At 36.9% G+C, this 10,651-nt stretch overlaps 1 protein-coding gene across 6 annotated transcripts in view; it reads right to left on the bottom strand.

The window, feature by feature from the left end:
• Positions 1 to 10,651, bottom strand: part of FOXK2 (forkhead box K2) — a 58,061-nt gene that overhangs the window by 13,818 nt on the left and 33,592 nt on the right. For 5 of the 6 annotated variants that reach the window (XR_008579735.1, XR_008579736.1, XR_008579737.1 and 2 more), the window contains exons 3-8: positions 7,978 to 8,125; positions 7,387 to 7,533; positions 4,263 to 4,456; positions 3,229 to 3,404; positions 1,891 to 2,187; positions 1,436 to 1,645 (exon numbers count right to left, since the gene is read on the bottom strand). Coding sequence is in view for 2 of the 6 variants with exons in the window: in XM_054846525.1 (XP_054702500.1) it covers positions 1,436 to 1,645; positions 1,891 to 2,187; positions 3,229 to 3,404; positions 4,263 to 4,456; positions 7,387 to 7,533; positions 7,978 to 8,125 (1,172 nt within the window). In the remaining 4 variants the exon portion in view is untranslated. Of the gene's footprint in view, positions 1 to 1,034; positions 1,197 to 1,435; positions 1,646 to 1,890; positions 2,188 to 3,228; positions 3,405 to 4,262; positions 4,457 to 7,386; positions 7,534 to 7,977; positions 8,126 to 10,651 lie in introns of all 6 variants that reach the window. The other variant, XR_008579738.1, reaches the window with a different exon arrangement.

Here is a 10,651-nt window from a genome sequence, read left to right as displayed (position 1 = left end):
CCAGGCTGTTTTGCTGAGAGTAAGATCTGAAAACACCTTCTTACTACACATAGAAAATGTTAGAAGAACAGGAGTTGCTCTGGATTTCTTAGCTTTCAGATTGCACAAATCTCCTTTCTCCAAAGACAAACACACACACACACAAATGTGTGTGTAATTACAGATGTAACATGTGATGCATATGAACATAGACATATGTAGATATATGCATTTGAATGCAGACATATGTGTAGACACACAAATCTGTATTTCTGCAGGCCTAGTTCCCCCTTTAGATGCTTTGCCTGAGAATTACCGGGTTTTTGCTGGTTTAAGAGTTACTGTAACACCACAATTCTACTCCTACGTTCAGCCACATTTCTTACACGTGCCTAGCAGCCATTAGGTTTCCTTACCAAGGAAAACAGCTGAAATCAGTTGCGTTTTCAGAGTCCAGGAAAAAGACACAAAGAATTATTTCTTCCTTTTAAAAATAACTTTTCAGTATACTTCACATGACTCTCAGCTCAATTCAGACATCACTTCTGACAAAAAACGTGCATATGAAGTCTGACAGTGATTGCTTTTGCTTTACTTAAGCTGGAAATGAAGTGGAAGCAGACAGAACACTGACCTATAAATGTCAGTGATGGAAGAAGGATAAAAAGGAAACAAAGCGGATAATTCACTCCATTAGAAAGACTTTAGAGCAGAAATGCAGGTAATAAGTTGATGTAAGATAGCCTAAACCTATTTCTGTAAATATATTTCGTGACCAAAAAAGCTCCTTCGGTACTGGATAATACCTCAAAGTGAAATTGTTAGAACAAGCTGTATGCACCCGCAAAGCAAATCAAAACTGAACATTCTGTGAACAAGTGTGAACATATGAAAATTATGAAAGTGTACTGCTACCCACTCAGACTGCTGAGTCTGAGAGGGGAAAGATGGTATTCAGACAAGGAGAATCTCAAAGTCTTACAGAATTTTTGTCATTTTTAGTACAGGTTCAATAAAAACAGAATAAAAAGTAACAGTTCAAAAAGCCAACCCACAAGCAAGCTCTGTCTTGTTTTCCTGTTGGTTGGTTCTTGACAAATCATCTGGGGAGCAGTTACCATTTTAATGGCACTGTTTTACAGGAACTTCTTTTAAAACTTGTTTATATCCTGGGTTTAATGAGGAGGGAGGACGGGCTGTCACCACTAAGTACATCCCTATAATGACCACAAAGAGAATAAATAGCTGTTCAGGTAATCATCAATGAAGAGAAACACTTGTTGTTACCAACAGAGAGGGAACAATCCCTTACAAAGCTGTAATCTACATTTTTATGTAGAACTTAGTTTCCAGTATAACTATGAAAGACAGGAGAACAGAATTAAACAATTCATCACTGGTTGCTCTGAGGTTTTAACACGTACAAAGCAACAGAACATCTTGACACAATACGTACCAGCGTTGCCCTGTCCTTGTATCGCAGTGGTGATAGGTACTATGTGCGTTCCGTTCTGCGTTACAGTTTTTATTGGTAGCTGGTGTTGACCTAGAGGTGCCTGTTGCACTATAGTAACTGTCTGTAAGGGTGTGGTCTGAGATGTCTGAATGATACGACTAGCAGCTCCTATTGTAGCATGACTAATAGCAGGTATAGGCTCCACTTTAACTGCAAAACAGAAGATAAAACATTGTTAAAAACAAGAAAGTGTTAAAGAACCCTTTGTTTTTACTCAAACAACCCTCAGTGAAAAAGTATACTGTTTTATTACTAGCTCCAACATATATGAGAAATTATGATGTGCAATCTTCCGTTTTAGCCAAACATTTCAAGCGTTCATCTAGAAGTAAGTTTTAAATAATAATCCTTCTGTATAAAGATCTAGCAAAACAACTAACCCCACAGGTTCTCACCTTTTACTTCCTTGTGGTCTCCATTCTCTTGAGGTTCTACCTTGGGCTGGGTTACCATCGCAGCTTGCGTGACTACTGCCTGTCCAGCTACAGTGTAAGTGTTTGCTGGTGCTAATCCAGTCACATTTGTGACAGACACAGCTGGTATCTGGTGGACAACATGAACTGTCTGAACTACAGGCTGCTGGGATGTCGATGTTGTCACGGGAGTTGCAACAGTGTAGGTGACAGGTTTAATAGTTTGTGGTAGCTGCCGTTGTACAGTAATTAAAACTGGTTGGCTAGATAGAGGTGATCCTACCAAGAAAAAGATAAAAATTAGGCTGCCAATTTTAATTATTTCTTTTAAGCAAACCATTCTTTTAAACTTAACACTAAAGCCTCAGAGGATTAAAGACCTCCTTCACTAATGCCTGAATGATCCAAACGATAAAACCGGACAACGAAGATGATGACACATGGCTATTCCAAGCCACATATTCAAGGTAAGTGATGTATTAGCTCAGCAAGACCCATACACCACTTGGGCAAAAGCCACCCCCCCATACCCCCCAAATGCAGCTATACTACCAAAGCTATGTTTAATACTCATTTAGTAAAACTCCCTTCCACAGATGGGAATATGTATGTGCTCCAGGTATTATGCGGAGCATTGTCTGCATTGGCAAAACTCTCGGCTTCCTGGGCTGGGGAAAGCCTGGTGTCTCTGCTTAGGACCATGTTTGCACAGAATGGTCACTGGCACTTCTGTAGTACCAGAATATCACCAAGAAAATGGATGGCAAAAGTATATACACTAAGGTAATTAAACAAACACATCCTTATCCCATCATGCTCTACCCTCTCTTTTTTTAAAAAAATAGGAAACTTCTTATCACGCAAATTAATTTTTTCTCTATCTTTTCTTTTTATCCCCACCTTTGAAAGGATGACATGACCACAGATGCGTGCAAGACATTTGCTTATGTCTGTAACCCATGTAACCTGAAGTTTTTGGGGTTTTTCCCTAAACCAGAAAGAATACATTTTGAAGCAAAGTGACAACTGTTACAAAACAGTACAGTCCTATACAGGACAGGAGCACAATCTCTGCTTAGTAACAAAGTGATCAAGGGTGCTGGAACTGCACAGACAACAGTCTGTATACATACACACAGTATGCACACAAACAGAATTTCCCTGACATGTTTACACATTAACATTTAGAGCAAATCTTTGATAAAGAGATTAAATATTTACTGGGGGTTTTTTGGTATACAAGCGAAGTTTTGGTAATATTTATATATTAGCCCTCTCCCCCACCTCCAACCCCCAAACGCTTACTTCAGGATTCCTCACCTGGGGCACTCTGTGCAAATCGCGCTTCTTGTATTACCGCTAGTTTTGGCTGGATAGCACTGGGCTCAGGTTCCATTGGGACTGGAGATCCTTCCCTGGACAGACTCTCGGGGGTCTGGACTCCACTGGAGTGCGCAGACAACACGCCAGAGTGATTAGGAGAAGCTGGGGCACTTCTGTATTTAAAAATGAAAGCAGCAGCTGATGTGTTTTAACTTCTGAACTGTGACAGACAGTGACCTTCCTCTAAAGGAGGCCATAACACACACTGCCCACAGGAGGGCACCTCTGCCTTCTGGCAAGTACAGTTACAACCCAAAGCAGTTCTGATGATCTTTTTATAAAGCTTTTGTTAAACAGGGACAGAATTTAAAAGCAAACTTCAGGTACAGTTAATGGAGAAGAAGTGGCTGGATGCCTTCTTAGGCAGACTCTCTAAACAATCTGTGAAACATCAACGTTTCTTCTGGTGGAGAAGAATGATGAGCAAATCTCAGTCTACCGAGCAAGTAATAAAAGATCTGCACCAGCAGAAAGGCTGTAACTTGACAGAGGGACTAATTTAAACCCACATATTTCCCCATCATGAATTCTGCTTGAACATTATCAAACAAAATACATAATTGTCATCTCTAAGTTCAATAAAATGGTAGCCAGTATTTGATAACTTTCTTTGCAAACAGTTTTTAAAATGCAGTAGATGGCAGTTAGAAATTAAAATTAGAATTCTGTAAAAAAAAAAAAAAAAAAAGAACAAAAACCCAAACCAAAACAAAGGTACAGTAAGGCTTGCTTATATTAACAATCTGATAGTTAGTTATGCAAACTGAATGAGTTCTTTAACACTAAAAACAAGCAATAAAAACAAGCCTAGCGTATGGGGCAGCCTCCTAGTAAATGATACAGAATTCAAATACTGAGTCTGGGTGAAATTAAATTACTAAACCTGTGACTGTATCCAAAACTATCAAGTCTGTATCAGCCTGGAGTTTAAACAACAGCCATAGTCTTTTTGTTCATCTGTTTTTCCTTACCTAGAAGAGAGTGGTCCCAGAGGGGTTCTAAAGCAAGGTACTCCCCTAGGCCGCCTTTTCCTAAAAGCCTGCTCTATTAATTTGCTTTCAGAGGCAGGGTCTATCCTCCAGAATGAGCCTTTGCCTGGTTCTTCCTGGGAACGTGGTACTTTGATGAAATAACGATTCAGAGAGAGATTGTGACGTATTGAATTCTATGGAACATAAAAAAATATGTAGAATTCATATAACTTTTCCAAGTCAGAATGTGGCCTACTGCAGCAGTTTGTACTATAGGAGACTCGGGGTTCAGCTCTTTAATTCCTTAATTCAACAGAACTCAGAGCACTACAAAGGCAGTGCCGTAAACCTGAAAGGAAATCTTGCATTTTTCAAATCTTTCCCAACAATTAAAAAACTAGTACACTAATGCAGCAATAACAGGAATCCCATTTAATTATCTCATGAGAAACACAGTGATTGCAACAAAGTGTTAGAACACTACAAGTACTTGAGCATAATGCAGTGTAAAAAGAAAAAAAAAAAAAAAAAGAAAAATTATCCATCTTCATACACCACCCTTCCCCAGGTGTCAAAGAAAATGTCAGTTCCTTCTAGGAGGGCCAGTAAAATACAGCATATACTGATTCTGATCTTACATGATAATCCTCTTACTGTTCCACAATACAGAAAAAAAAAGTTTAATTATACAAGTTCCAAATGCAGCTAGATTGTTGGGAGTTCACCCACAGTCCAGTCTGTCTCAACAAAGGAGCCAAGGATTTAGGGTGTCTAGAAAAACAACAAATGGCAGTAGGTCCTAAAACAGCTCTTCAGTGAGATCTTCATTACTGCGCTCTAAATTGCGCATTACTTTACCCTCACGTTGCTGTAAAACACCCAAGCCTTCCCTCAGAGAGATGTAGAAAACCGCTAACACCCTGCAGTGGCTGTATCTATGCCTGGCTTTGTGCACATTTATTTATTTTTTTTTAAGACAGATAAACCCGAAATCTCTCTAAATATTATCACTGAATAACAAGAAAATAAAGATAAGCATATGTACTGCAATACTTGTGGGGGAACAGGGGAAAAACGGAGAAAAAGCTTTACGTTAACAAAAGCTCTTCAAAAAATTTGCAAAATCAAATGCAAATCCTGCTCAAATGTCTGAGTTCATGACCCTGATGGTAAGTTTGGAAAACTTAAAGCAATGATAACCATGTATGGTTTCTTAAATGCAAACTGATGAAACCAGAAATGGTTTTCCCTGCCAAAAATTGAAACAGAACTAGAAAGTTGCCAAGAACATGTTTATAAATTGTATTTATTTCTCCATATGTTAGAATAAAAGAGTAGATCCAAAAGTACCTGCTAAAATAAGTTCACGAAGAGGAGTCTTCAAGTCCTCAACAAAATGAGACCTTTATATAATAAAGGATATAAATACCTCAATGCTACTTACTAAGGTATAGGATTTGGATAGTATACACATGTATGTACTCTATGTTTTGAATAATATGTGCATATATAGCCTCAAATATTATTTAAAACATCTATAAGTCACCCTAACTGTAATCTAATACCAGATGGATAAAAGTGAGTAGAGCTATTCATACATCGAAGTACACCTGTCAGTGTTATAGCAGTGCTTTATATGACTAGTTACTGAATAGCATCTAATTTTCAGCTTTTCCAATTATTTTTATGAATAGGTGCTAATTAATTATTCCAGAACATAGTATGTCTGCTGTGTTTACCACCTTGGTTTTGTGAAGTATTATACATCTAAATACATGCACTGTTCTAAGGCAGAATTCTTTAACCATGCATTACAGTGTATGCTTGCGTTTGGTTCCGTGACGCTTACATAAAGAAGCATTATACATACACACAGATATTCAAGGTATTTCAGAATGGGAAGCAAAAAGCACACCAACATTTTATAAGCAGAATCTTGTTGCTAAAACAGATCTGTTAGTATGACTGCAGCCAGGATTCTGCATTGCTTATGTGTGAAAGGGAAATAAAAGAGACTTCCTCGCCACCTCAGCTAAGTCCTTTACTAGCCAAACCATAGCAAAAAGCTAGGAACAGTTACATTCCCCAGTAACCGTGGAATTCCTCTAAAAGTGATTCAACTTTCATATAGGTCCTATGACAAATACGTATGTGATTAATATTTAAAAATGTATTCATCTACTGAGAAGGCATGTATTCTCTAGTCTTCTACTTGTACAGCCAGTAGAGTATTACCATTTCCTCACTTTTCCCCTCCCCCAGTCTCTCCAAATTTTACTTCCCTGAAAATAACTTCAGAGCATGCCTCTTGCAGATCATGACTGTACCAAGCAGCAACACAGTGAAATTGATACTCTGTGATCGACAGAGCAGTCTGAACGTTATATGGGTAAACTGGCCAGTCCTGCTCATTGTGCTCTTCTGTCCTTTGCTGAAACTAAAAACAGCAGCAAAGGCATTGAATCTTTATGCATATCTGGAAAGACTATGCCAAACTGATTCATACTTGGTTAGTCATCCTGGCAAATGCCGAGAGTGATCTCTTTAAAAATTAAAAGAAAGCAGAAATAATTCTACAGAATTGAAGGGTTTGGTCTAACTCAGTACAGAAACAATTAAGTTCACAAACAGACTATGCTGCACAAATAAAAAAGGGCACAAAACAGTGCAAGATAACAATAGATAATACACACTTGTTCCTTCACTGTATTGCATGGTCAAGATTACTGTTTTCAAATAACAACGAACTTGTAACATTTAATATCTTAATTTTATCTTAAGGTAACAATACAGATGTTTACACAATTATAAGTTACAGAACACAATTACAATCCTAGATAGCATACGTATATTTAAATCCAATTCTATTTTTCTTCCCTAAAAGTCCAGGGACTAAACCCAGAGGTTTTAGAGAATACTCTTCCATGCATAAAGCAACGTTTCAAATACAGAGTAATGTCAATTGCCTACTTTGTTGGAGAACTTATAATCAGGAAAAAGAAAACACATTCATTTGAACAGAATAGATTCTATTTATGAAGGGCTGTTAGGCTCACCAACTGAATTCTTATAACCATTAATAGCTGCCAGTACTACTCAAAATAATTCCAGAAATCACATTTACCTGCCAGCCCTTGTCTGCTGTCCTGTAGTACGGATAATTTTTAGTTATGTGCGTATAAATTCCATTTAGTGTAAGCTGCTTATCAGGTGCCATTGTAATTGCTTGTACTATTAACTGTGCATAGGAGTAAGGTGGCTTAGAGTCGTCCTGTACAAGAAAAAGTAAAGTCTGCATCAATAAACTTTAAAGATATACACAGCCCTTTCTAAATCAAAAGTAACAAAACACAATTAACTTGATTTAAGGCACTTTTGGATGACCAAAATCTTGAGGTAGAAAAGAAACTAAGACGATTTTGCTCTTCTGATTAGCAGATTTTAAGATAACATTAAAATTTGGAGAAACATGTAACAGTAAAGAATTTTCAATAGCCTATAAACAAATATGTAATTGAAAATACATACAGATCATCCCCCAAAGGTAAGAGAGGCCAAAATAAATCTCACATGTAATCACAAAAAACCTACAAATTGTTTTTAAAGTCTGTAATGTTAAAATATGACTTAGCGCAATATGTTAGCAAACAAAATTTAAGAAGTCTTACATTCACTTAAGACATAATTTATAGGTTTGATTTCAAACCATATTTACCTTTGGGCTATCTCCACCTGATGCTTCCTTGTCATTTTCTGACTGTGAATTGTCAGCCATTAAATGTAGGTCAGATGGTATTACACGACTCATTTTGTACCCTGAAGAGCCTGCACCACGGGGGCTAGATGGGCAGGAATTTGCAGCACTGTAGAGCATAAAAAGAAGATCCTACTATTTTGTTATACAGTATATCACCACATTATGTCTAATCAAAAAGCTCTTATTGGAGAAAAGCTCACTACCAGAGCTTCTAGACTACAGTTGAGGGTCTGTCAGTATTTCCATTATAAACCCCATCTTCCAAGCCTTTCTAACTCATCCATGGGAATTAAAATCACTGCAGGAAGAAACCTGTCAAATGAAGCTCAGGCTTTCCTCCTCAAAGGAAAAAGGATTAACTGATTTTTTAGGTTGTATTGTACTTGTGTAAGATTTGCCAACAGAAAAGTCCACTTTAACTACCTAAGAAACCACAAATTTTAAGACACTCATTTGAAACAAGAAACACATCTTGCATGAAATTTCTGCCATATGCTTGTATTCAGTCTGCTCAAAAAAGATCATCTCTGCTGTGCAGTATTTTTATACATTTGAGAAAATATAGCAAGCATTGAGGGAAAAAAAGTTTTGATTCTCATTTAAATCTAAACCAACATTATTTTAATTGTTTACAGGTATGTGCACGTACACATATACATATAAAAATCAAACTTATCTATAAATGGCATGCACCAGCACTGACTCGTCTAATTTATCACAGTATTAGGCCAACAGAGCAGATACACTGCTATAAAGCAAACAACAGTGCCAAACAAATGAAAGAAGGGGCTCTTGATACCTCACATTTTGCTATCCATCACAGAAAAATAGAGATAAAATTAAGTATAATTTCACCATAACATCTTTCTAATGGTTGTCCCCCTGCCTTGCACAGTCCACAGGAACCACAGCTGCACAAAGCCAGTTTTCTTCTACAATTTCCATTTAGCCAAGAGGAAAGAGACAGTCAGTGGGTGATGTCTGTCCCCTTCCCCCGCCCAAAAAAAAAAATTTGGTCGTTCTCTACAAGGACGCGGCGCACTTCTCAGCAATTCATACTGTAACTGATTTCAACACAGTCCTCAGAAATTCCAAAAAGGTTACCTATATAAAATTAGAGTGACAAAGCCTGCTGTGCCCCCAGAACCAGCCTTATCTCCAAAGACAATCTTTAACTTAATTTGAACCTATGGTTCAAAACTGTCGAGTAACAGATAAAGCTAGAGAATGTTCTTTAGATTTATACAATAAAGCTGTAACAAATTTACATCTGCCAAGTTTTGATTGTCTGTCTGGCCTCTCAAGTTTTTTACTACCTCCCTTTTTATGTTCAGAAACAAGGCAGGCACTGTAGATTAGGCAATATATACATATATAAATTCTTTAATAAGTTTCACATCACAAGAAATCCACCAACAATTTGCTACTAGCGATATACTATACAAGGGAGAATGGATTTTTTAAGTGTTGTATGGAAGAATCCTTGATCAGAGCCAAAACATGTAACTAATTTATTTTTTTTAAATATAGGTCACTGCTGTTCTATGTTTTCACATATCAACTGACAACATCCCTCTACTGTGCTCACTTTAGCATATATTGACAAAGCGACACATATGGTATAATCAAAGCAAGTTTACAAGCCTTCTACAAAACAGGGTGATTTGAAAAGAAACTGTCAAGCTTTGCTCTCAAAATAGACTGAAAACTGTGGTCTTTTTTTTTTTTTGTAATAAACTATGCTCAACAGGTGCATGAAAGCCCTGAAGAGAATTACAAAATTCATACTGAGGCAAAGACTGTGGTGATGATATTATCTGAAATATTTATAAACTGTTCTGTCATTTCTTGGGCAAGATATGTTTTCCCTGAATTTTAATAAGAAAGCAAACCTGTTATACAGTCAAGTCTATATCTCTTTTCTGTCTACTTTCACCATTTATATAAATCTCATTAAACACTACAATATTGAGATCAAGATCTTGGCAGGCATGAAAGAAGTCAATTATCCTTACATTCAAATTTCATTAACAAGATCTATGTTTTTAAAAATCAATCATTAACAGTCCTTCACTCAAGTGAAGACACAGGAAGTGAGAGGGGAAGAAAAAACTTTCAAAAGCATGTATGTGACTTTGAAACACAACTTTCAGTGCCTTTAAATGAAATATTTGCTCCTGAACTTTCTATGAATTTTAAAAATTGTATCTGAACTAATTTCACCAGTTTGCGAGGATAGCTCGCTTATGTTTAATTGAGTTTGGTCCCAAATAAGTCGGACAATGGCTACAATCACCAAATTAAGCAGCACAGCAAATAAATAAAAACCCAGTTTAACTTCCCCTGCAGAAGACTTCCCTACGCTAAATTCTGCATCTTACATTGTATTTTAAGTAAAATGTCTGTTTACTTCCAACAATGACTAAGCAGTAACACATCTTCTGGAGTAAGAGATCAGTCTATTTTCCACGAATGATAACCAAAACCCTTTTTTTCTGATGATAAACTTCAGGAAGACAGTGACTATCAGAATGTTTAAAAATGGTATAATCTAGACCTATCTCATTTAAAGTGTTGCCATAAGCATGCAAGAATAAAAAGCAATCTAAATCACGTGGAATACAAGAAAAAT

Source organism: Grus americana, chromosome 18 (genome assembly GCF_028858705.1).
Source record: "Grus americana isolate bGruAme1 chromosome 18, bGruAme1.mat, whole genome shotgun sequence".
NCBI lineage: Eukaryota > Metazoa > Chordata > Aves > Gruiformes > Gruidae > Grus > Grus americana.
The sequence above is the reverse complement of the archived record's forward strand: the minus strand, read 5'-3'. Positions and strand labels throughout refer to the sequence as shown.